Source organism: Hydra vulgaris, chromosome 11 (genome assembly GCF_038396675.1).
Source record: "Hydra vulgaris chromosome 11, alternate assembly HydraT2T_AEP".
NCBI classification, from domain to species: Eukaryota; Metazoa; Cnidaria; class Hydrozoa; order Anthoathecata; family Hydridae; genus Hydra; species Hydra vulgaris.
In genome coordinates, this window is record NC_088930.1 from 51044293 (window position 1) to 51071632 (window position 27340).

At 29.6% G+C, this 27340-nt stretch overlaps 2 protein-coding genes across 2 annotated transcripts; both read right to left on the reverse strand.

Moving 5' to 3' along the window:
* Window positions 1-18078: 18078 nt before the first annotated feature.
* On the reverse strand, window positions 18079-20232 carry LOC136086742 (uncharacterized). Its single transcript, XM_065809129.1, has 2 exons — window positions 20167-20232; window positions 18079-19983 (listed from the first exon to the last, which is right to left on the reverse strand). The coding sequence occupies exon 2, from the start codon at window positions 19970-19972 to the stop codon at window positions 18557-18559; it is 1416 nt and encodes a 471-aa protein (XP_065665201.1). The 5' UTR covers window positions 19973-19983; window positions 20167-20232; the 3' UTR covers window positions 18079-18556.
* A 3887-nt stretch (window positions 20233-24119) lies between these two features.
* Window positions 24120-26182, reverse strand: LOC136087114 (uncharacterized). The gene is made up of 3 exons (XM_065809620.1): window positions 25689-26182; window positions 24773-25565; window positions 24120-24674 (listed from the first exon to the last, which is right to left on the reverse strand). Exons 1-3 carry the CDS (start codon window positions 26180-26182, stop codon window positions 24120-24122), a joined length of 1842 nt encoding a protein of 613 aa, XP_065665692.1.
* Between the last annotated feature and the right edge of the window lie 1158 nt (window positions 26183-27340).

The window sequence follows — 27340 nt, forward strand, 5'->3', positions numbered from 1 at the left end:
ATATAAATATTTAAAGCTCCAAGTAAACACAATAAAGGCTCACAGGGTTCTGCTCTATTTGCTCCAAATATAATTCGACATGCATGTTTTTGTTTACTATAAAGCTTTTTTAATTTTGTATGATTGGTACTTGCCGAGGCGATATTACAGTATGTTAGATAACTTTAGATAAAAGCAAAGTATAAACCTTTTAGTGATTTAAAATTAAAAAATGGTTTAGCTCTATAAATCATTCCTATATATCTAGAAATTTTTTTTTCTTAAATTTTCGTCCAATTCAACCCCTAAAAAATTTGCAGATTATTCTCTTTTAATTATAGCTTTATTTATATATTAGCAAAGAAGCTGACTCTCAGGTGAAGAAGAAGAAGAAGCTGACAAGATCCTCAGCAATAGAAGGTTATTAAGCTAGCTTTTTATTAATCAGAAGTTTTTTTGGTAGAATATTTTTTATACTTTTGTTATCCAATTATTTCATTAATAACATGTCATGTTTTTTTAGTGTTTTTATTTGTTTTTTCTAATAATTTTGCGTAATAAATTTTTTTAAAGTGTTTTTTGGTTTTTTTAAATAGGTTTTTATAATTTTTGTTGTCTCATTTTTATACGTTTTTTTTTTAAAAACTTGTCATACAATTTTTTTTTAATTTTTGAGGATTTTAATAGACCTATGGACATCCAAGGAGTTTTTTTTTTTTTTTTTTTTACTTCCACTTAGCCGTACAAATATTTACAAGTTCCGTGTTTTATAATATATATAAATATGGCAAGGACGAGAAGAAGACAGATTTGCCTTATCACCAAGTCCCTTGTTTTTTCTAGGGATTTATATAAATATGTTGTAAGTAAAATTAAAAATTAAAAATGAGAGCAAAAAGCAAAATGTTTCAAAGAAGTTTATATAAAATGCAAAATAGTTAAAGTCTTTCAAAGTTATTTTTAAGAAAAGTTAAAGAAGTAGTTTATTCTCAATAACATGAAGATTAACTTACGGTCAAACAATGCTATATATATTCAAATTTCAAAGTTATTCATTAAAGTAAAATTTTAATAAATCATTCAAGAAAACCAAAACCAACAGCAAAAAAAGAAAACATGAAAAATGAAAACATAAAGGTTAATTTATAATCAGAAGACACTATATATATATACATATATATATATATATATATATATATATATATTTCTATCTAAGAGTACATCACAAGGTCTGCGCCAAACTCTTTGTCGTCTTTTAAAGTCAAATATTTGAAATTTATTCTCATCAGACCATAACACTAAGTTCCAAAATGTCTTGTTAAAATGCAGTTTTGCAAATGCTGATAGTTTTTTTTTGTTTATAAAACTAATAAAGTTTACTTTTCTGAAGAAGGTTTATAAAACTAATAAAGGGGTTTACTTTTCTGAAGAAGGTTTATTAAACCACTTAAATTAAGTCTTCTCTGTAAAGTTCGACAGGAAACATTTAATTTAAGATTTTCAACAATCTGTCATGAGGTTATTGTTGAATTTTTTTTTCTATCAGTGCAATTAGGATATCAGTTCTTGTTGAAGTCTTAAGGGGGCGACCAAGTCTTTTTTGATTTTCAGCAGAACCAGTTGTTTCATATTTTATACACATCTTCCTAAAACCACTTACTGATATTTGATATTTTTCATCACATTGCTTGTAGGTTAGGCCCTTTTTTTCGATAACAAGTGACCCAAGATCTGATGTCCAATGAATAACTTTGATGATAAACCATTATATTATTAGTTTTACTTTTTCTAAAAATAAATTCCAAAAAATATAGTTTAAAATGCTTATTGGTAATATCTTTAACAAAATATTTTCGATATTAATCCTTTTTAGTAAATAGTTATTGACAAAACATTATATTTCATAATAAGTGTAGATGTTTCTTACTTTTGTTACATTTATTTTAGACAGAAAAACTGTAAGTTAGCAAATTTCGTTTTGTAAAATGACTTTTGCAATGAGTTAAAAAGAGTTATAAATATTTTTTTTACTCTTTGGAATCAAATTTAAAAGAAAACATAAAATTATTGCAGTTATGTAGATCCTCACGTAAATAATTTTGTTTTTATTGTTTGAGTTTCGATTTTATCATCAATGTTACACATGCATATACACAGTAAACTCCCGGTCATTCGAAACTCCAAGGGGTATAAGAATTTACTTCGAATAACCCAAAATTCGAATAACTGAAAATGCTCTTTAAAGTGACCTACTTCAAGTTACTTTCAAATTTTAATATAAGTAGAAAGTAAAAAAGAAAAAGGCCCTTGGAATGAGATGCTTCTTAAGTTTTTTCCTTGTAAAACATTAAATATTTTACAATTTATTGAAAAAATTGTCCTTTTTTTTTTTTTTTTTTTTGTTCCTTAAACGTGTTTTTTTATCGTCAAGAAAAGCAAATAATTGTTTCGAATAACCGAGATTTCGAATAACTGCAGGTTCGAATAACTGCATTTCTGCATAACAGCATTTGCATGAGTTTGTTAAAGAAAATTCACAGGAAATAAAAATTGCTTCGAATAAGCAGAAAATTCTAATAACTGCCAGTTCGAATAACCTGTATATATATATATATATATATATATATATATATATATATATTATATATATATATATATATATATATATATATATATATATATATATATATATATATATATATTTATAATTTTCAAATTTAATAATAATCATACTAATTTAATGACATTTTTTTTACATTTGCTTTCAGACTACTAATTGTACAAGTTTTATTTTTTGATTTAGATTCTATATCTCAATGATAATCCTGGCCTATCGAGACGATATCCTGTAAATTGTATTTTTATATCTTATAATAAATATAAATTTATATCTTATAATAAATATAAATAAAAATAAATATAAAATTCTTTTAAATTAAAGGGTGAAAGTATTTTCATTAATGAAGATTTTTGCTACGAAACTAATGTAATAAGAAAAGAATTGAGAGAAAGAATGAAAACTGAAAGGCAGCTGGGAAAATTTGCATATATATCGTATGATAAGCTAATTGTGCGCAATTGGGTATCAAAAAAACCGTGCCAAGAAAGCTAGAGTTAAGTTTTATTGTTTTATTTGCAATTTTTTGTTTATACAAATTCTTTTTATTTTCTATTATTATTATTTTATTTTGTTTAAAAACAAATAATCAAAAAATGGAAGAAAACTTAATAATTAAATTTTTTGATGAAAATATCATTCTCAGGGACGAAGATGACTCTGATAATTTTAATCAACAAATATTTGAAAGTCAATACTATACAGTTTTTGAGTCTTTCCAATATCTACAAAAAAAGGAAGTTTTTTTTTCAATTTTAAACATTAATGTTCGAAGTTTAAAAAAAAATTTTGAAAACTTTAAGTTTTTGTTAGATGAATTAAAACATGATTTTAAAATTATTTGTCTTACGGAAACTTGGTGTAAGTGTGGTGAAACAAATGCGGAATTTGAACTAATTAATTACAAATCAGTTCACCAACCACGTAATTTTGGTATTGGTGGGGGCGTAAGTATTTTTATCCACAACTCAATTAATTTTAGTTTACGTAATGATCTCTGTGTGAATGAAATAGATTGTGAGTCATTATGTATTGAATTAAAAAATAAAAACACAAAAAACATAATTGTAAATGCGACATATAGACCACCATCAGGTAATTTAAAAAAATATAAAACTCATCTGAAATCATTTATAACAGCTATCAATAAAACGCGAGATCATGTCTTTTTGGCTGGTGATCTAAACATTGACCTTAAAAAACATGCTTCAAATAATAATGTAAAAAATTTTATAAACACTCTTCTTCAAAGTAACTTAATTCCCACAATAAACAAGCCAACTAGAGTGACTAAAAACTCTTCGACACTTCTTGATAATATAATAACTAATAACTTTCATAATAACCGTCTTAACACAGGTATAATCAAAACTGACTTATCAGATCATTTCCCAACATTCTTAGTTACTAATAACATAATAAATAACAACATTCCTTCTAAAACTACCATATTTAGGCGACAGATCAATGAAAACTCTGTTAAACAGTTTCAAAACCTTTTAAGAAACAACGTTGATTGGAATCTGGTATTGCAATCAAACGATGCTAACAACTCATATAATCTATTTCTAAATCAATTCTGCAAGCAATATGAAACAGCATTTCCTGAAAAACAAATTATAGTGAACACAAAATCAGTTATGACTCCATGGATGTCTAATGGGTTATTAAAATCCTCAAAAAGAAAACAAAAATTATATGATAAATACTTAAAAAAAACAACTTATAAAAACGAAATGACATATAAAAACTACAAAAATGTATTCGAAAAAACAAAAAAAATCTCTAAAAAGCTTTATTATGCAAAACTATTAGACAAAGCATGCGGAAACACCAAAAAAACTTGGAATGTAATTAAAGAAGTAATTGGCAAAAATAATTATACGAGAAACACTCTGCCAAAAAAATAACAGTTGATGATAAAAATATTTATGATAAATCAATTATTGCTGAAAAAATAAACAGTTTTTTTATTAATGCTGGTCCAATTTTGGCATCAAAAATTCCTCTGAATTCAACTTCATTTGAGTCTTATTTAAAAAATTACGATAAAGTTATGGATGAACCTAATCTTAAATTAATTGAATTGCGAACCGCCTTTTATAGTCTTAAAAACAACAAAAGTGCTGGATTTGATAAAATTAATGTTAATGTTGTAAAATCTGTTTATCATATAATCGAACCTCTTTTGTTTCACATCTTTAATCTTTCTTTTAAAACAGGTAATGTTCCGGAAAAATTAAAAATTGCACGAATCACACCAGTTTTTAAGACTGGGGATGACTCTATTATTTCTAATTATAGACCTATATCTATATTACCGTGTTTCTCAAAATTGCTTGAAAGAATAATGTACAACAGGCTATTTAATTATTTATCAGAAAACAATATGTTGTACTCAAAACAGTTTGGTTTTAAGAAAAAATGTTCCACTGAACATGCAGTGATTGATATAGTCAATCAAATAACAAACGCATTTAGTACTAACTACTTTACATTAGGAGTTTTCATTGATCTGTCAAAGGCTTTTGATACTGTAAACCATAACATACTTATAAAAAAACTTGAATATTATGGAGTAAAAAATAATAACTTACTTTGGTTCAAAAGCTATTTGACCAATAGAATGCAATTCATCCAATATGCGCAAAAACAAACAATTCCATATGCTGTAACTTGTGGTGTCCCCCAGGGCTCTATTTTAGGACCCTTATTATTCTTAGTATATATAAATGATTTAAATCTAGCAACACACTTCTTAAACTGTATTTTTTTTGCAGATGACTCCAATCTTTTTTATTCTCACAGAGATATTAAAACACTTTTTGAAACAGCTAACGAAGAGTTGGGTAAGGTTAATGAATGGTTTATAAGTAATAAACTGTCTCTAAATGTGGAGAAAACCAAATTTATTTTATTTCATAAAGTAAATAAATTAGAAAATATTCCAATTAAACTCCCAAATCTAATAATCAATAACGCTAATATTAAAAGAGAAACTTCAGTTAACTTTTTGGGCGTAATATTAGATGAACATTTACGTTGGAGTGATCATATAAAAAGCATTGAGAAAAAGTTATCAAAAAATATTGCCATGATATATAGGGCTAAACCATTTCTAAATAATAAATCTTTAAAAAGTTTATATTTTTCTTTTATTCATTGTCATTTGATTTATTGTAATATTGCATGGGCAAGTACAAATCATACAAAATTAAAAAAATTGTACAGTAAACAAAAACATGCCTGCAGAATATTATTTGGAGCTGATAAAATTGTACCATGCGAGCCTCTTCTGCGTATACTGGGCGCATTAAATGTTTATAAAATAAACTTACATCAAGTTTTAATGTTTATGTATAAAACAAAAATGGGGCTATCTCCTAAAATATTTCAGTCCTATTTTGAAAAAGTAGAGCATAAATATCCGACAAACTACGTTGTCCCTAAATATAATTCAAAACAAATTACATATTCAATTCAATATCGTGGACCCTATTTGTGGAAAAAGTTTCATAATATTGCAAATACGGAAAAAGTTAGTATACATCAGTTTAAAAAAGAATCGAAACAGGTGTTATTACATATGGATTTTAATATATCCGATTTTAAATGCCTCTTTTAAACTAAAAATCATTTATGTAAAATATGTATCAGAATTTATCAATTTATCAATTTTTGTTTGTTAGTTTTTTCATTATTTGAGTTATGGTGTTTCCTCTAATCTTAAAAGTTATTGGTGAAATCTTAGTTTTTCAACATTTTACTTAACTATTAATGAGTTGTTATTTATTTTACTTTTAATTAAATTGGTTAGAAATATACATACATAAAACGGTTTTTTTTAAATTAAGTACTCATTTATTTTGAATTTTTTGTTCTTTACTTAAATATTACTTTATTACAAATTGTTATAAATTTTATTTTCATATTCTTCAACAAATACTTTGTATAATATACGTATATAGTGTGGCTCTTGAAAATACGTGCTCTTTAATTAACTAATTTATTTTTTGTTTTTCTTTTTTACTTTTCTTTCAGTTTTTCTTGTTTACTTGATTATTACTCTTAACATGAATATTGTTCTTGAAGTATTTCTTAAACTAATTGTTATTTATTTTTATATTTATAATTTTTAATAAATAGTTTGTAAAGTATAAATATATTATCCGGCTATTGTAACTACGTACGATTGGGGCTCGGTGATAAGACAAAATGTCTTCTACTTGCCCCGCCAGTTTTTTTTATTTATAAACCTTGCAGATTTTAAAAGTTATTAAACGGCGAAATAAATAAATAAAAAAAAAAAAAAAAAAAAAAAAAAAAGGGCAATGTGTGTGTGTTTGTTTGTTTGTTCTCTATAGAAATCCAAACCGCCGGACCGATCTCGATGAAATTTGGCATGGGGGTAGTCCTCGAGGGGGAGAAGGTTCTTAGCTGGGTTTTGACCCCGTACCCCGATCCCCGGGGTCAAGGGGGCCCAAAAATGGGCCCCCTGACCCCGGGGTCAGGGAGGACCATTTTTTGGGCCCATTTTTGGGCCCATTTTTGTGTACAGATATCAGGTAAGCCAGTTTAAATATTAGCCCGGGCAACGCCGGGTAACTCCAGCTATATATATAAGAGCAATGTGTGTTTGTGTGTGTGTTTGTTTTCTATAGAAATCCAAACCGCCGGACCGATCTCGATGAAATTTGGCATGGGGGTAGTCCTCGAGGGGGAGAAGGTTCTTAGCTGGGTTTTGACCCCGTACCCCGATCCCCGGGGTCAAGGGGGCCCAAAAATGGGCCCCCCTGACCCCGGGGTCAGGGGGGACCATTTTTTGGGCCCATTTTTGTGTACAGATATCAGGTAAGCCAGTTTAAATATTGGCCCGGGTAACTCCAGCTAGTATTGTATAAATATATATACAAACACTCTCACACACATAAATCTTAAGGAAATTATTTATATTTTTATTTATATCTATAAATTGTATATTTTAAGCATTTTTATATTTATCATTGTACATTACTGTTTATATTAAAAGTTGATTTTGGAAATATTGCAAGTGCAGAGTTCAACTAACAATTTAGTTTTATTTTCCAATTCAATATATATTATAGCCGCGTTTAGTTACGTTTAATAATATTTTGCGATATTTTCTACAGCGCATTTAAGCGTTGATTCAAAGTTATATTTCAACCTTTACTCGACGTCTTTGAGTCACGTTAAATCGACGTTTTACTAACAACGTTGCAAATCTTTGCAAAATAGACTGCTTTAACAGCGTTTATGCAACGCTTTTTAAGTAACGTTTTTTCAACGTTTAGTTGCGACATTTTTGTAACCTCATTTAGTAAAATTTCTTCAACGTTATGCAATAACGTTTAATCAACGTCTATTAAACAACGTTACATATCTTTGCAAAATCAATTACTTTGTCAACGTTTCCGCAACATCTTTTGCGACCGGTTTTCAACGTTGATTCAACGTTGACATGTTTGCTGGGTTGCGATTGTAAAACAAGATCCCAATCAACGTTATTTTTTAAAAGATTTTTAAATTTTTGCAAGTAGTTTTTGTTGATTAGCCGCCTATAGATAGTAGTTTTAGAAGAATATCTGCTAAGTACTATGTTATTAGAAAATATAAAATTGGGGAAAATGATCCGAGAGGTCACTCTTGATTATACCAGCACAAAGCTGGTCATCACAAAAGTTATTTTATAATGTTATCAAGAAGTGTTTATGAGTTATTGGTTACTCTTGTTGGCATGTTTATTGTTGGAATTAAGTTATTTTGGAATAGAGAGTTTAAGAAATGCTTGACAATATTGTTATGATTTAACAAATTTATGTTCAGGTCCCCGGCAATGTAAACATGCTTCCACGATTTATTCACTTTGGTTAAGAAAGTTTTTAAATAGTTTTTATTGTTGCTTATTGTGAACGATCATTTTCAAAACTAATTCAAGCTAATTTAAAATTAATTGCAAATTACCTGCGTTCTGCAATGTCAAAGGCAAGACTTTCAGGATTTACAATACTGTCGATAGAAAATGCAACCGTAAAAGGGCTAGGAAAATGGATTTATAATTCTTTGTATAGTTTAAGAAATAAAGTCCAACATAAAATGATTTCAATAAAGTTGAAAAAAAAGGGCCACAAAAAGTTACAGCACAGGGACCCGAAAAGTTACAGCTCAGGGACCCGAAAAGTTATAGCACGGCTCTGTCAAGTTATTAATGTTCTATTGATATTAGTAGATAAATTATAAAACAGTTTTAAAGGTATGAGAATCATACCATAGTCTCTCCATCTGGTTTATAGTTTGTTACAATAGTTCTTTTTTTTGTCTTAGAGTTAAAAAAACCAAAAGGAAAACAAACTACTTTTTTTAAATCTTTATTTTTGAGGAATTATTATAAAAATCACTTCTTAGCGATTTTTTGTGCGATTATTCAATTTCACTTTTATTATTCACTCGCTTTTTGACTTTTGTTTTGATTTCAACTTACGTGCAAAAGCCTCTCTTTCAAAATCAGCTAATCAGATTGCGCATTTCTCTTTTTATTCTGAGCCTGCATAGGGTTTCAAATTATGCTCACCGAAAGTCTAACTTATTAATCCATGTTGGGCATCTAACTAAAAATTTATGCGCAATCAATTTTATGTTAAGATAGGAGCCTTAATACTCTCAAGCTGGCTGATTGAAAGAAAAAAATAATACTTTTCTTGTTAACAAGATAGTCGGAGAGAATTAAATTAAAACATTGTCGAACTCAGACAAAAATGGTATACAGTTGAAATTCGGCACATTGAATGAGGACAGTCATTGTATGAGCGTAAGAAAAACCCGTTGGTTGCTCTATGGTAACATCCCTCTTGGAGCAGTATTAAGGGCAACAGTGAGCCAATTTTGACAACTCCGAAATAACATATTGTCAGCGAATTTTATGCTAGCTAATTTCTAAATGGAAACAATGACTTGAAATGTATACTATATATATATATATATATATATATATATATATATATATATATATATATATATATATATATATATATATATATATATATATATATATATATATGTATATATATATATATATATATGTATATATATATATATATATATATATATATATATATATATATATATATGTATGTATATATATGTATAGTAAAAAAAGTCATAATCAGAGAAGTAATAAAAAACATATCGTTTTTTATTACTTCTCTGATTATGACTATATATATATATATATATATATATATATATATATATATATATATATATATATATATATATATATATATATATATATATATATATATATATATATATATATATATATATATATATATATATATATATATATATATATATATATATATATATATATATATATGTATAGTAAAAAAAGTCATAATCAGAGAAGCAATAAAAAACATATCGTTTTTGGAGCCAAATGGTTTCCCGCTTCAAAATATGGTAGACCATATGATATTTTCTGGTGACAAACGGATAGCACACGTCTGTCATTTAACATTTGACTGTAACAGACGAATTGCTAACGCTAGGTAAGTAATACATATATTAACGTAGACTAAAGAGCCATCATATGTGAACTAATCATATGTGTTACAGACTGCTATGGGACGTGGAACTAAGTTGACTGCTGAAGAAATTGCTTTGATCAAGGGATTCAAGGCTGCTTATGTATCAATGTCTGAGATATCCAAACATATACAGCAATGTAGGAAGGTGATCGAGAAGATTTTGAAGGATCCTGATACATATTTGAAAACAAAATCCAACCAAAATGCTTCGAAATTAACCAAGCGTGAGAAACGTCACATACTGCAAGTGGTTCAAACACCGGCTCTAGTACCCGAATGATACACACCCAGCTGGATATTGATATGTCATTGCGTACGATACAAAGAACGTTACATGAAGCCAAACATCTGTGGTATGCAAAGCTCGATCTTGTCATGGTTTGGGGTGTATTTTCCAAGGCTGGATTATGTGAATTAAAGTTCTTAGAAGGAAAAAAAATAACTGAAGACTATAATACACTCTCTTATTACTTAATGCTATATGAGCATGCCAACTATGGACATACGTTTGTCTTTATGTAAGATAACGCATCGATACATACGGCAAAGACCGTGATAGAATTTTTAACGGGACATGACATCCAGTTGTTTGATCATCTAGCGCTGTCACCCTACTTGAATCCAATTGAAAATACTTGAGGTTACTTATCTCTTCATGTGAATGCAAATGGAAAACAATAAAGTAACGGAACTAAAAATGACCTTCCAGATAAAATGGAACAAAACCTCTTAATCTTTGCTTGAAATGCTCAGTTCCTCCATGCCTAAGCGTTGCATTCAGGTTATAATGAAGAAAGGTAAGAAGATTGACTATAAGGTACATTTCTACGTCTTAGTAATCTCTAAAACCAGCTGAGATGGTGTGCGTGCAACTGGTTTGGCACATAATCTATTCTTCATTTCATTCATTTTTTGTTTTTTTTTACATGTTTTAAAGAAAGACATATTGTCCATTTTATGGTATTTTATTTCTTGTGTTAAATTGTGTTAAATATGTATTAATTATTGTGTTAAATTGAATACGTTCATACACCTGTTTTTATTACTTATTGAATGTACTATTCATTTGGCGCGAACTGTAAATATATAGCTTGTAGGGCATTTCCATTTCTGCGCGTTCCATTTTTTTTTTCGTTTTTACAATTAGAAGCTGGGACTTTTCTTAGCTTATATTAGCAACACCCATACTATTATGATTTTCTTGAAATATAAACTATAACAAAAATATTTTTTTCAAATTTTAGGCAACCTGTATGTTTAAATATGTATATTTTTATCTTTATTTATTTATTTTTTTGTATGTTAATGCCGCAATTATATGAAAAATACACAATAATTTTCAAAAAGCTATCCTCTAGTTAAAAATGTTTGTTGACTGCTTTTTCTCATCGAAAATAAAGTACTGGTCAAAATTATAGCACAAATTTAAAATAAAAATTGAATGATAAAAATTTAATGGAGGGTCAAATAAAAAGTTGTAATTATTTTTTTTATCTGAAGAATAATATTTTACTTTTTACAAAAATGAATAAAAATTGATAATAGTTTTAAAGTTAACATATTTTAAAGTTCACTTAGGAATAATACAGAAAAATAAGCTGGTCAAAATTATAGCACATAGTACTAATTTTAGATTAAAAAAAAACATTAGAATTTGATTTAAAATGGAGAAATGTTGGATACTTTAGCTCTTAAAATTTGAGAAATACGATCTGGAACAGAAATTGCCAATTTAATGCGAAGATCAATTGAAGTCTTGTCCCAAATGTCTTGAATTGCATCCTTTAAGTCATTTGTGTTGCTTATGTTGTATTTTTCGAGTTTTTGGTCAATAGTTGATCAAAGATTTTTGATCGGATTTGCATCTGGTGAAGTAGATGGTCATTCTAGGAGCCAAATATTCTTCGTTATAAACGATTCCAGAGTTTTTTGCTTTGTGACACGGTGCATTGTCTTGCATGAAATAACAACCTTCAGCTTCAGAATCAAAAAGAGTGTCCATATAGTCAGGTAATTCAGCAATAACTTCTAAATAACGAGAAGCATTCAAACGATCTTCGTAAAACTTCAATAAACCTATTCCATTTGCAGAAAAACATCCCCATACAGAAATAGTGCCACCACCGCCTTGTGCTCTTGTTGTAAAGTTAAATGGTAAATCTTTTTCATTAGGAAGACGACGTACAAACTTAGGATTCTTTTTATTCATGACTTCAAAATGTGATTCGTCACTAAATATTACATGATGCCATTGATTTCGAGTCCAATCAACATTTTTTACACCAGGTGAGTCTCTTCTTTTTCTGAGCCTTATTTTGATAACAACGTCATTTCTGTGTGTAACTTTTCAACCCTTTTCTAACAAACGACGACAAACTGTTTTTGCAATTTTGGTTTTTTCTTTTGCAGCATTCAACTCCGTAGCAATTTTTCTATTTGAATCAGTACGATTTTTTTTAGCAAGTGTCACTATATAGCGGTCCTCCGTATAATTAGTGCATCTACGACGTAAGTTTTTTACAAGTTCTCGCCGCTCAAACATAAACGCATTTCAAAAATACAGTACCTCTCAACAATATGATTAATATATTCAAAAAGTTCACATATAATCTTATTTTAAGAGGTTGTGGTATAATTTTGACCAGTACTTTATATTAAACATGAGTTGTAGAAATATAATATTTCACTTGAAATACTCACAAGCATTTCATAAAATAACTACATAAAATTGACTAACTCACAACTTCCGTACGTGTCTTCCGTGCGTGACCATACATGAACAGATCTGAACGATTGCTGTGACTCTATAAGACATCGTGCAATCCTAAAACTTTCTGGAAATCTTTACTAATATTTGAAATATTATTTTTTTAAAACAGTATGCTGCTGAAACTAATTTCCAAGCAATTAAATTTTAGTTATCTACACCTTTTCAAGACGTAACTGAGAACTTGAAAGTTGTAATTAAGAAATGCAAGATGTAGTTGAAAGGATAAAAGTTGTAACTTAGAACATGAAAGTTGTAATTAAGAAATCGTAAGATTAATTGAGAACAGTTGTAATAAGGAAAAGTTTATAATATAGATTTTTAGAACAAAGTTCTTTGTGTTTTTTATTTTGTCGCTTTAATTTAATTTATTCTACAACCAATATTAAGTTGGAACAATTTTTTTTTTAATTCTGGTTCCCTCCCAACAAGGCTGCAAGCAACCACTATTAAGTTGGGAGTTACTAGAAAAGAATAATAGAGTTATAGAGCATGGAAACGGTTGACAGAAGATTTAAATGCCCATATAGCATTAATTGAAGGTTGTATGAGTCAGGAAAACATGAAGATAGAGAGAGAGTTCCAAAGTGTTGAAGTGCGGAAAAAAAACTAGACGAATAAAAGTTTTTTGAGCATGCATGGACAAATACAGTAAACGAATGAGATTTGCTGAATGACGAGTCAAACGAGAATGAGTTTTAGTTGATGATAGCTTCTTTGAGCAATGTCCATGAACATTACGACGATGTAAAATAGGCTCAAGCTTAGCAGATAAAGCAGGTCCAACTATGCTTACAATGCGTTTTTGGACCTTGTCTAATAGAGAAGAAGCATCATTAGAAAATGCAGCCCAAATTTGACAACAGTATTCGAGGTACAAGAGTACAGGGATGAATAAGAGATTTGTTGGGGTAAAGAATGGAAAACAATTTTATTTGAAAAAAAACCGCTAGCTTTTAAAAATATATATTCAACATTTAAAAATAAAATTTACGGTTTTATTGTTGCAGCAGTGACCATGACAATCACTGCACGAGACATGAATTTTAATTTCTTGCAAGAACAAATATTAGTTTTACACATTATTCTTGACAAAGTTTTACAATGTATCACTGTAAGAGTGAATCACTTTGAGTATATTGGGTACATCCTTGCCTGTTGGTACAAAAGAAAATACAACAAAAATGTTATAATGATGTAGATCAGCAAAATGAAAATTAAACGTTTAAATATCAACCACATTTTCTTTAACTATGGTTCGACATTTCTACCAAAAAGTTTAATGAAAGTTTTCACTGCAGACTCTTTGCAAACCATTTTTTTGGTTGCTCAGTAATCCAAAATTATTTCAGATATTGATTGTATGCTATTCAATTTTTTCAAAAATTAAAAAAAATAGATTTTCCTATTATTGCAGATGCCACATCCTGACTGTGCATGAACAAATAAAAGATGTTCTTTAAAATTCATTACTTAAGATTATGCATCCTTTTTTTTCATCAGAGAATTTTTTTGTTTCTTTTTGCGTTGATATCTTTCCAATGATATAGCAGCGTCACAGCTATATCAGTATCATCTGCAACAACAATGCATGTATGTGAAAATACTTTTGCAACTTCCAAAAATTTAACCACAAGTTTTGTGTCTGCATCCATGTTGCAAACTTTTGCAGTCTTAGCCATCTCTTTTGAAATAATCGGACATAAGTAAAAATAGTAGTGCTTTGTTGCGCGAACTTGATAGAAACCGCTCTTGAGAGTAAGACACCTGACTGTTTCTCAGACAAAAAGATTTTGTAAAAAACTTTTAATTTTGTTCGCCTGATGTGTTTATGAGATTTAATTGGAAATACTTTATAATAACCATCAAATATAATATAAGGTTGCATAATATTTTCTTGAATAACTGACGTAGGTTTCAACAATTTCTATAAACCTCATACCTTCGTTCCAAAGAACAAAGAACTGTGGAGCCGAGAGCGTCCGTCAAGAACATATTTGTAATGATAACTGTCATTTCTACTTGATTTAATTTCATCGTAAGGAAGCGTCCCTTTGCACAAAAATTTGTTTGCTTTTAGAATTAGATCATTTTTAAATAATGATTATGCTTGATGGGTAATCTCAAAGTTATAGTTCAACATCATCATCTCTTTCTGCAATTGTTGCAAGACTATTAAAAGAAAAGTGTTAAATAGATACAACAATTTGATTGTTTGTATAGTTTTAAGCTATCGGTCAAAACATCCAAAGATTTATTGTATTCTTTTTTTTAAACTTTGCTTCATTAAACTTAATACCGTATAAAAATGTTCATTTTATATATAGTTTTGCAGTGCGTGATTCATTTGACTTCTTTTCCCCGTGATCATTATTATTTTTTAGACAATTTTCCTAAATTCTTGCTTCTGTATAACTTTCTCTGTTCTTGCTCGGTCTTTACTCCGTAACTGCAGCAAATAACTTAAACAACTTTACCTCATTAGAGAGTATTGAAAATTAAAATCTTGCAAGGTGATCTATGAGCCATTTTGTATGAAAAGATTTATCAATATCTCCACCAATCCCAAATGAAATCAATCATAGATCTTGATGGTAAAGCTTGATCAATGTATTGTCCCAAACTAATTTGTCGAAGCTTTGAAGAAACTAAATAGTCTAGAAACAACTGTCTAAAAAAAGTCTAAAAAAGTCTAGAAATATTAAATAGTCTAGAAACAACTCTTTGGAACCCATTTGAGTTCATATTCAATGTCACCCATATCCTCTAGTGACGGATAGTTATTGATATTCATTTCTCTGATTTTGCTCTTAATTATACTTGCAACGACAGATACGATATCGTTTTTAAAGCAAACTTTTGTTTTTTGAAATTTCGATATAATAAAAGAAGTCATATCTCTAAAGCAAATTAAATTAGATTGTTTAGAGACTTTTTTAAAAGACATATGATTACCATAATGAATTTGAAATTGAATTTGTTTATTTATAAATCAAAATTTAACAATCAAAATCATAATATAAAAAAAAGAAAAAAGAAAAATTAGTTGTAAACTTTGAAGAAATAGTGCATCACCAGCCACCACTATGATGATATAATTTAGGACACACAGTGTGTCCTGGTTAGTTTTAAAAGCGCGTCAACTCGACTTTTAAAAATATTAGTTGAATTTGCATTGATTACGTTCGCTGGTAGCCCATTCCAGTTGTTAAAAACTCGATTAATAAAAAAATGTCCCGTTCTTGGTAGGTTTTCATAATTTAAAGTTTTAGTCGTTGGTTATGTCCACGCAGATTATATCTGATAGTGATTGCGCATATACTTGCGAAACTACAAGTAAATTTTTTTTATTCCGTTTGCAATTTTATACAGCTGAATCAGATTGCCCCATTTTTGTCGCTCTTTTAAAGTGAGTAACACGGATAACTATTGTTAGGTTTTTTTATATATCAAAAATATGAAAGAACTTATACCATATTTAAAATTTTGCTGTTAATTAGTAAAATTACAAACTGAAAATAAAATTGTATATTTAACCACGGTTAATTATAATATAATTAAAAACGAGTTAGAAAATTTGCGTTGATTTATATATGTGAAGTTGTGATAAACCGCCGTAAAAATCTTTTTTATAAAAGTTGAATGGCTTAAATATTTTTTACCTGCATAGTTGGTTAGAATATAATTAAACATACATATTAGTGTATACGGGGAAAAGAAATCAAATGAATCACGCGCTGCAAATCTATATATAAGGTGTATATATGTATAATATATAACTAATAGGTGCACGTCTACAAACATTTCTAGACGATCTTAAGTTTAATGAAGCAAAGTTTAAAAAAAAGAATTCATTTTTATTTTTGGATGTTTTAACCAATAGCTTAAAACTAGACAAACAATCTAAGCTTTGCATCAGTTCAACACTTTTTTTTAGCAGGCTTGCAATAACTGCAGAAAGAGAGGATAATGTTGAACTATAATTTTCGTTTTCAAAGCCAACCTTGCATAATACACAAACAACATTCATACTTTATTTTTTAAAAACTTAAACTTCTTATCTTTCGCTTATAAGAAATGGGGCAGAGTTTTGTAGACAGACAAATCTAAATTTAATAGTTTTACCTACTTTACACCAAAAAGACAGTGAAATTTTGGTGGCAGACACTATGACAGTTGATATTTGTGCTAGTATACTTCAAGAAATAATGTTTCCATATGCTGAGGATAACTTGCTATTTGGATATTTCAGAAAGATAACAATCCAAAACATACGCCTTCCATCGCAAATAGATTGTTCCAAAATAATGGTATAAAACAATTGGGTGTGCCAGCTCAATCTCTAGATTTAAATGCTAGAGAAAATTTACGGAAAAGTGTAAAAGATGAGATAACAATAAAAAAAAGCATCGGAACAAAAAAGATCTTTGGGAAGCTGTAAAAGTATCATGATACGTTATTGCCATAGATTGGTCAGCATGCCCAAAAGATTATTTGAAGTTAAAAAAATATATATAGGGTCGTTTCCACACTTACCGTGAGTTTAACAAAAGTTATTGTAGTATATTAGATTACTCAAAAAGTAGAAATGCATTAGAAATGAATTTTTGCAGCCGTCAATGTAATACCATAAGGGTTAGTTTAAAATTATTCTCACTCTGAAATTTAAATCAATAATGTACTTACTTTGAACAATCTTTTAAAGCGCAGTTTTCCATACTTATCGTAAGTGTTTCACACTTATCGTATATATTGTCGACACTTATCGATATCTTAAAATCTACTTTAGTGTCTGGTTTAAAACGCGCTCGCGGTTTCAAATGAAAATTTAATGCATTGGTAACATTTTATAAAACGTTTTTAGGTATAAAATTAAAAAATAAGACTATTAAATAAATTTAATGTTTATTATCAAATAAACACTAATTATATAGTAATAAAAACATTATTATAAATAAAAGTAAAGATTTTAAAGCATTTCCATTACTTTAGTATACTTTCCTTTAAGTTCCTAAAATGGAAAGGATAGAGTTTCATCATAACTATCTAAGTCTTATTTTATAATTATTATCAACATTTAAATGGAACTCGTTTTCTGACTCTTTTGCAACTTTTTTTTTTTTAATTTTCATGTTTTCTCTTTCTTTTTTAGTTTTTTCATTTAATAACTTTTTCTCCATAGCCAATTGTTTCTTTCTTAATCTTTCTTCCTCTACTTTTGACTTTTTATCTGCTGCTAATTGTTTCCTTTTTAATATTTCAGCCTTTATTTTTGACTTTTCTTGCAATTTTGTCTTCTGAATTAGCTGCCACGTTTCAGATGTTACAACCGATGGTAAACGTTCTACTTTGCGCTTGGACGATTGGACTGGTTGTTTTGGCCATATTAAAACACTTTCGATTGGATTTATTATTTCTGCTGCTATTTTTAAACTGAAACAAGCTGGTTTTGGTTCTATAACAGCTGCATTATTGCAATCAGGCATTTCCATATCGGTTATACCTTTCTCATTTTCTAAATTACCAGTTGTTGATAGATTTTTATTACCCTGTTGTATTTCATCAGGTAAATTTATGGTCTTATATGTTTCAGATAAGGCTCTTTTCCAAAAATGATATAAACTGGAGGTATTCAAGATCACCTTTCCAACCTAAATGTTTGTCAGCCAATTTAAACTGCTCTAAAATACTAAAATCAATGCACTTTTCAATAAAGGTTATGGGAGAGTAAGCTGATAAAGTCACACTTGAATGGTTTTCTTCTAAATAAGGAGCCGGAGCAACAGTTGATAATTTTTGAACAATTTTTTTGTAGTCAACACTATTAGCATCAAATGGAAAAATTCCGGTATTTTTAAAACCACTTTTATTATTATTTGCCATAGAAGGATCGATTATAAAAGAATTTAATGCTTCTGGTACATTTTCATTGTTTATTTCTTGTCCTTCATGGTCAATGCGCCATTGTCGGCAAAACGATTTCCACTTTGCTTTCATTGGCCCAAAAACTGCCACATCGAGCGGCTGCAAAATATGTGTTGCATTTGGGAACAAAGCAACAAGAATTATTCCATTTTTAGAGCAAAACTCACTAAGTTCGATAGAAAAATGTGACACATGACCATCAAAAAAAATTATAACTGGTAAAGGAATTTCTTCTTTTATCAAAAATGGATGAAAAACGTTTGTTATATACTCAAAAAAACATTCTGCGGTCATCCAACCATTTTCACTTTTTCCAATACCCCATCCTGATGGAGCAGCATTTATAATTCTATTTGGAAGACGAACATATTTAAAAATTGTTAATGATGGAGCAAAAGTTCCGCTGGCATTTACTGCAAATAAAGTAGTGATGCTTTTTTTATTACTTCGAGCACTTTCTTCATATGTATTTTTTCCTCGTTCACCAATTAATAAATTAGTTTTTGGTGACAACTGAAAACCACTCTCATCCATATTGAAAACGCGCATCGAATCATTTAAATATTGAGCGTTTTCTCCTAAAAGCTTCGGAATTTCAGTAAACCAATTTCTTATGGCTTTTTCAGTTATTCCTCCTCTAGCTCGGTTTAAGTATTCACCTCGTTTTTGAGATAGCTGTTTGTGGCGGCGAAGAAATGCATAAAACCAACCTTTTGCAGGACGGTTGTTAGTAAATTTTGTTTTTATATTGTTGGAATTCAAATATTTTTGCACAGTATCTAATAGCTGTACTACAGACATGGCAAATCCCATTCTGGTGCATGTTAGTAACCACTCGACTAACTTGTTTTCAATTTGTTCACCTAGAACTGATTCATACCCGCAGTGTTGTATTTTCAAAGAAGTTCTTCCGGATATTTTATCACGAAGCGTCTGATAAGGAATTCCAAACGTCTTGCTCGCTTTGTACATAACCATACCTTTTTTAACAGCATTAATAGCATCACGTAATTGACTATCTGTATATTGAAGTCTTCGTTTTGAACTACAAAGTTTTGTCTTATATTTTTTTCGTGCCATTGCAAAATAATCTAAGTAAAATATTATTTATTTTTATAGTTAAAAAGAAACAAATTGATTATTCATTGGACATACGATATGTATGGAATGACATTTTTTTTAGTTCATACTTATCGTACATTCAAAAATACTACATTGATACTATAATGATGAGTTGTTTTAATAATAGTAATAATAATTCATGTTTTATTTACCTGATTAAGTCAATTTAGAAATAAAATTTTATGTTATCTTCATAAATTTCCTTGTTTTATTTGAAACGCTTCTAACAGCTGGTACTTAAGAAAAAAGTATTTTCATAGGCTGACGTAATAAACCCACTGAGTTCATTTAAGTAACTATGTATTGCGGTTTCTATGTATTGTAATAGAAGTGCATGACAATGTTGTTGATACACAAAATATATAAAAAAAAAAATAACTACTACTTTTTGCAAAATTTATGTTAGTATTTAAAACCTACGATAAGTGTCGACTCACGGTAGGTGTGGAAACGACCCTATGCAGTTATTAAAAGTAAAACTGTTGATTGATTGATTGATTGATTGATACCGGTGTATACGAATAAAAACATTACTTCACCGAACCACACCGGACCAACACTGGACCATACTGGAGTATAAAAAATTTTTTTAGTTAAGCGAAACATACGTAAGTTATATTTGTGATACATATATGCAATAAAAAGTTATATAATTGAAAAATTTTTTTTTAATTTAAACTTAAAATAGGGACAGGCGTCGTGGAGTATTCATGCTTCGATTGACTAAAATAAAGACAGGCGTAGTAAAGTGTGCATACATCGACTGAATAAAATAGGGACAGACGCATTGGAGTGTACATGCAAGTGCTAAGAGTTTTTGGTTACGGCATGCAGTCCGAAAGGATAACTTATTAATCTCGTAAAAAAGCCTACCACTCTGCTTAAATCCAAACACGTATTTATGAAAATTATTTCTTTTTTCAAAAAATCAAACTTATTAATATGTGATAGGGGTGAGCGCGCGTGAATGAGATACACGTATACTTTAAAATTTCGACTAAAATACATATTTTTACTTGTGGGTGTACAATTAAAATTGTTCTAAAAGTTTAAATTTTTCAAAATTTTTTTTTTGTATAAATTTTTATTGCATTTATGTATTACGAATGTAACTTATGCATATTTTGCTCTACTAAGGTTGTTTTTTATACTCCGGTGTGGTCCAGTGTGGTCCAGTGCAGTATTCGTATACACCCATTGATATAAAAAATCTTAACTATTGACAATAGCAAAGATTTTTGGTATCACCAGAAAATGTTCTAGTTTGAAGACTTTTTCTGGTAATATCAAAAACAAACTTCAAACGAATGAACAGTAAAAGCACTTTATACACCTATAAAATAAAAAAGAAATACAAACAAATAAAACTATAAAATCATTAAACTGTTTTATATGTCCAGCTTTAAACGGTATACAGAAATATATTTTTTTGAACATTTTGGAACAATTTTGCAAAGCCGAAAACTTTTGATGCATTCGGCTAAAATTGACTTTTTTTTATGTGAACAGACTTATTTTTTAAAAAGTAAATTCTTTATAAAAAAAGTCTTTCAACTTAACATAATAAAAAAGGTCCTAGCTCCTAGTTGAGTAAAGGCTATAAATGATGTCTCAATAAAGTACTAATCTTGGAGAGATATTACCTGCACCTGGCTATTGTCTTGTAATAGGCCTCCTAGTCAAGGCTTAAGGTGTAAGCAGAAAGTTCTGTTAACCAGCTTCACACCTCTTTATTATCTATTAAGCTGGTGTAAATATAAACCTGTGTTACATTGTTACTTGCCTCAAGAGGTAAATGCTAGATTGTTTTGACTCTAATGTGGCTTTTGCTTATGTCTCCTTGTTAGTGGTTATACAACTCTTCCTTTTATCTTCTAAAAAAAGGTATGGTTCTAAAAGTTATTTTAATGGTTCCAATCCAGGCTCTGGTAGTAAGGTTTCCTTGGTTCTGTGGTAGCTCTCTCTGCTGGTTTGATTCTATCAACAGCTCTAAAATATCAGAGTGTTGATCATTATCATAGTACCATGATATAGATGAGTTAGTTACCAGCTAACTAGAGTTTATTGTCATTGCTAAATAGAGTTGATTATTACTAAAATGATCATTAAAAACATTACGGCCAACTATTATACATTTTAATATTTATCTTTTATAAATAATTGCGGTATTTGAAGAAACCTTTCATCCGTTAAATCTGTTAAAGACTCCTGAAAAATTTACTAGACTTACATGCTTTATGTGTGACTAATTTGAGTCGACCTGTTTCATCTTTGGATCTCAGTGTTATTGGCTATTGTTCTTTGATTCACAAAGACTATAAAAATTACATGCTAATGCTTAGATTATTTTTTCTGCTTATGTATCAACTCATTTATTTTTTGTGAAATTAGGTTTGAATCCTCTCATCATTCGTTTATGTACTTTTATTTAGAACCTCATCACTCGCCTTTTTCTTTGTTTTTTATTGTTCTCTTTCTCAAGAGTGCACTTTTGTAAGTATAGAGATCAAATTGATTGTGTCTTTTCTCTTTACCCATCAGCCAATATTGTTATCATTGGTGGCTTTAATGCTTATCCCAATTAATGACTTGGTACCACTTACTCTGCTAGAAATAAAGGCCATAGCTTTTGCATCTCTCGATTTTTGACTTTGATCGTGACTTGTGCTCAGTTTTTTCTTCTTCTATTTAATCTCAATAAACTTTTTATCTCCCAAAAATAATGCAGAACTATTAGCAGAAACATTTCCTCTGATTTGTTTCTAATGACCAAACTCTTTCTGTTCAACCAGAGAAACAGGTTTATCTGTTTAAAGTGTTTTCCAGAACTCTCTTGAACATTCTGTAAACTATTTGATAAATGCTTAACTAAATCTGATTTTCTTGCATGCTGTCAAATAGCATATGTGTTTCATTTTTTTAAAAACTCTAAAGAGTACTCTGACCTCTTTAACCATTGTCAAATTTTTCTTCTCTCTATAATTAGCAAGGTCTTGGAGTCTTCAATTAACAAACTTTGAATATCTAATCTTTAGCCTAAAACTCTTTGACGATTAATTAGTCTTTTAATACTCTCGTTCTGCAGCTAATTTGCTGACTGTTTTAACAGAAACGTTTTATTGTTCATTATTTGGAGATTGTGAGGCAAGGGTTATTGCTCTTGACATATTAAAGGCTTTTAATAAACTCTGGTTTGCTGGTTTTTTTTATAAGCTTGTTTCATATTGTATACCTCAGAAGGTTTTTGACATTAATGAATCATTCCTTATTATAAAGTTCTTCATATTTTCCAATCTCATATAATTTACATTTTTTTTAATTTTTTGACTACCATTTTTCTTGCTCAATGACAATATTTTTCTTTTCTGGTCACTCCCAACTTAAATTTTGGTTGCTTGCAGCCTTGTTGGGAATAAACTAGTTTAAAAAAAATGTGAATAGAGGAACATGAGAGACTTTGACTAATTCCTGTACTGAGTTAGTTGGGAAATAAAATTTGACTTTCCTGATTGTTATGAACTCATAAAATGAAGACTTTTTGATAAAGGCTTTGTTCAATAATAATATACTAATCTTAAAATACAAGAGTTGAAATATATATACAGGCCTCGGCAGGAGTAAATGACTGCGTGAGAAAAGCTCTTCTAAAACAAGCATGATTAGCCTTGCCAGCAGCTCCTCTGAACAGCTTTTTACGGGAGCTTTTGATTTTTGCAAAAGTTTTCTATCTGTTCATTTATTAAATAAATTTCAGAAAAGCTAAACAATAAAAAGTATTCTAAGTTAAAATTTTTACCTTAAGTTATAAGAAAGCAAGATGTCAAAGCAGGGCCGTCTTAAGGCCATCGGGGGCCCTAGGCTAGACTTAATTTGGGGGCCCCCTTTTTCCTTAGTAAAAAAATTAAATCAAATACTAAAATAGGAAACATTTATTAAAGCAATGATAAAATTTACATGTGACGTTTACGTGATTTTTTTCTTGAAAATTCTTTAATAATATCATCAAAATCAATGGTTAAAAGAACATCTGATTCAATTGACATTAACGACAAACAGTTCAATCTTTCTTGCAGCATGGTTGAGCGGAGTTCATTTTTTATAAGTTTTAGTTTTGAAAATGATCGCTCGCCAGTGCAATTTGTGCTAGGTTTGAACAATGGTCTTTTAGTTCAACATTGGCAATTGTTTGAATGTTTACTAGAAATCCGAAATTGTCATTGATCTTCTCATATGCTGATGTTCTTTTTTCTAAATTTGATGTTAGTGAATCAATAACAGGAAGGTATGTTTCAATTTTGAATTTATAACTTCCCTGAAATTCCAATTCTTCAGCCTCACCATCAAAGAAGGCCATACGTCGGCTTCTTTTTTTTGTTCTTTTTGAAGAATCTCTGTAGTCAGTGTTTGGAAGCAAGATTTTGGCTTTTTCCTGGTAATTCTCAAATTGGCTCCTCAAATCTTTAATGAAATGCAACAATGACTTTAGAATCCGAACTGCAACATCCAGGTTTAAATTTTCTTTCTGTAAAATCTTCGATGTTTCATTAAAATGACAAAGAATATCATTCCAGAAAATTGTCAGAAAAACAATCTCAAAAGTGTTCATTTTCGTGATGAGATTTTGAGCATCATTTTGAGTTTCTTTTGACTGACTTATGTCCTTGATCAAAAATTCAAGTGCTTTTTTAATCTCATCATAACTGTCATGCAGACAAAAATAATTGCTTCTAAACAACATCCAGCTGCACTGTTGCCAACCAGATTTAAAGAATGTCCAGCACAAGGAATAAACAATGCTGATTCACTTTTGTCTTTAATCCTCTTTTGTAGGCCTGAGTACTGTCCTGCCATATTTGATGCATTATCGTATGACTGCCCACGACAGTCAGATATTGAAATTTCATTTTCTTGTAAAAAATTCAAAACCACTGTTTCTAAATGTTCAGCTCCATGCCTGTGAATGGGAACAAATTGCAAAAAACGCTCAACTGGTGCCAAGTCTTTAACATATCGAACTGTAAAAGTTAATTGATCTACATGTGACAAGTCTGGAGTTGAGTCAACGCTGATTGAGTAGTATTTTGCTTTTTTTAATTCAGAAATTATTTCGCTCAAAACTTTATTTCCCATTAGGCATATAAACTCCTCACAGATATTGGCGGAGAGGTATGAAGTATTACCTTTTCCAGAATTTCCATGTTTTTTCATGTGTTCATGTAGGAATGGGTCAAACTGGCTAAGTAACTCAAGAGTTCCTAAATAATTACCATTTTGCTCTGAACCAATGGTTTCATTGTTTCCACGAAATGGCAATCCTCTTGATGACAAGAACTTTACAACTGCAACAATTCTTTTCAGCACATTTTGCCAGTACAATTGTTCGTTATGTAACTGTTTTAATAATACAGAGTCAAGCTGGCCACTTTCTCTCTGCCGACTGGAGTAAGTAAGCATATTTTTGTGATGTTCAGAACCATTCTCGTGTCCAGATATACATTTTAAGGCATTTTTCCAGTCATCAAATCCAGTTGTGGAAAAATTAGAGTGTTTGCTGGAGAATCAGGTACAAGCAAAGCAAAAAACAGAACCTGTTGAAGGTGAGTATAATAGCCATTCACGATTGACAAATTCGCCATTGTGTAGTTCACGTCTAAAGCAAGATTTTGATAAGTACCTTTTTTGTCCACAACTCAACCTTTCCGAATTTTTGAAGCTCCCATCATTGTTCTGGCACATGGACGGGCCATTAGAAATCCAAAATGATTGAGCTTCTTGGGATAACTGATGCCACAATGCTGGGTCAGTTTCTTGAGTAGTTTTTGTTGTTGCGTTTGGATAAGTTTTAATTTGATTTGATTCTGGCTCCTGTGCTGGTTCTGGCTCCTGTACTGGTTCTGGCACCTGTGCTGGTTCTGACTCTTGCTCTGGTTCTGGCTCCTGTTCTGGTTCCAGTTCCTGTTGAATTTCTAGAGTTTCATTTGGCAACAAAGCACTATCAATGCTTACGAAATTTGAAGTTGGACAAAGAAATACATCTTCGGACACAACAGGCTTTGACTTTTGTACCAAAAGAAATGATGTCAAAGGAAGATATTTTGAAATGTCTTCTTTTGCTTTAGCGGCTTTTTTCCTCTTTGCAGCACCACTTTGATAAGTCCGATTAGACATGTTAAATGACTTTTTTTCAAAACAGATGTTTTAAGTTGATCACAGCAATTTCAAATTCAATCTAATGGGATATTTTAAGTGCTTGTATTTAACACTTCTTATCGGAAAATTTATGTTTATTTTCGGACGCATGCATGCATTTTTGCTTATCAAGAAATAAAAAATTCCCTAGGGGGCCCCCAAACTGAAAAACTGATACTTTTCTAAAAATAATTAAAAAAAATCTTATCAAGAAAAAAATTATTCCCGAGGGGCCCCCAAACTATGATTTCTTCAGAAAATTTAGAAATATAATTTTTTATTTATATAAATTTGAAAAAAAATCCAGACACATTTTGGGGGCCCCTAAAAATCGGGGGCCCTAGGCTGCAGCCTACCTAGCCTATGCGTTAAGACGGCACTGTGTCAAAGTGCAGAACAGATATTGATATTTCTAACATGTGTATATCTTTTTTGGATTTTCATGCAACTAGTAAGAAGAATAAAGAACACCCAAGAGCACACAATGTGTATATACATATACATATATATATATATATATATATATATATATATATATATATATATATATATATATATATATATATATATATATATATATATATATATATATATATATTTATATATATATTTTTTTCCCTTTTTGAAAACATGTTTTTTAGTTTTAAAAAGCTTAAAAGAATTAGATTCGTGGAAATGGTTGTGGTTAGTTTTAGCTTTTTTACACTTTCCATTAAAAGATTAGTACAGAAAAATTTGGCAATGAGGCAGTTACAAGTAACTTACAAGAACATTTTCCTAATTTAAACAAAGTTATAAACTACAAATTGGCACAGCCTACTATAGAGGAAATTTAATCTCCGACTCGGATCAGGCAGAAATAATACGGACCTTAAATATTGTAACTTTTTAAAAAGATGGCTTAATTTAAATTGAAAAAGTGCCTATATTTAAATGAAATTGAAAGAACATGCAAAGGAATTACTGCTACATCGACTGAGGGTTTGGATTAGGGCAACAATATGTTTTCTTTTTTTGCAAGAAGCTGCATGGATTTAGGGGGCATAAAAAATCCATCACTTGATGGCCACCCTGATAAATAAGTTTTAAAAATTAATTGGCATAAATGTTTATTTTATTGTGGTAACAAGCTTTATA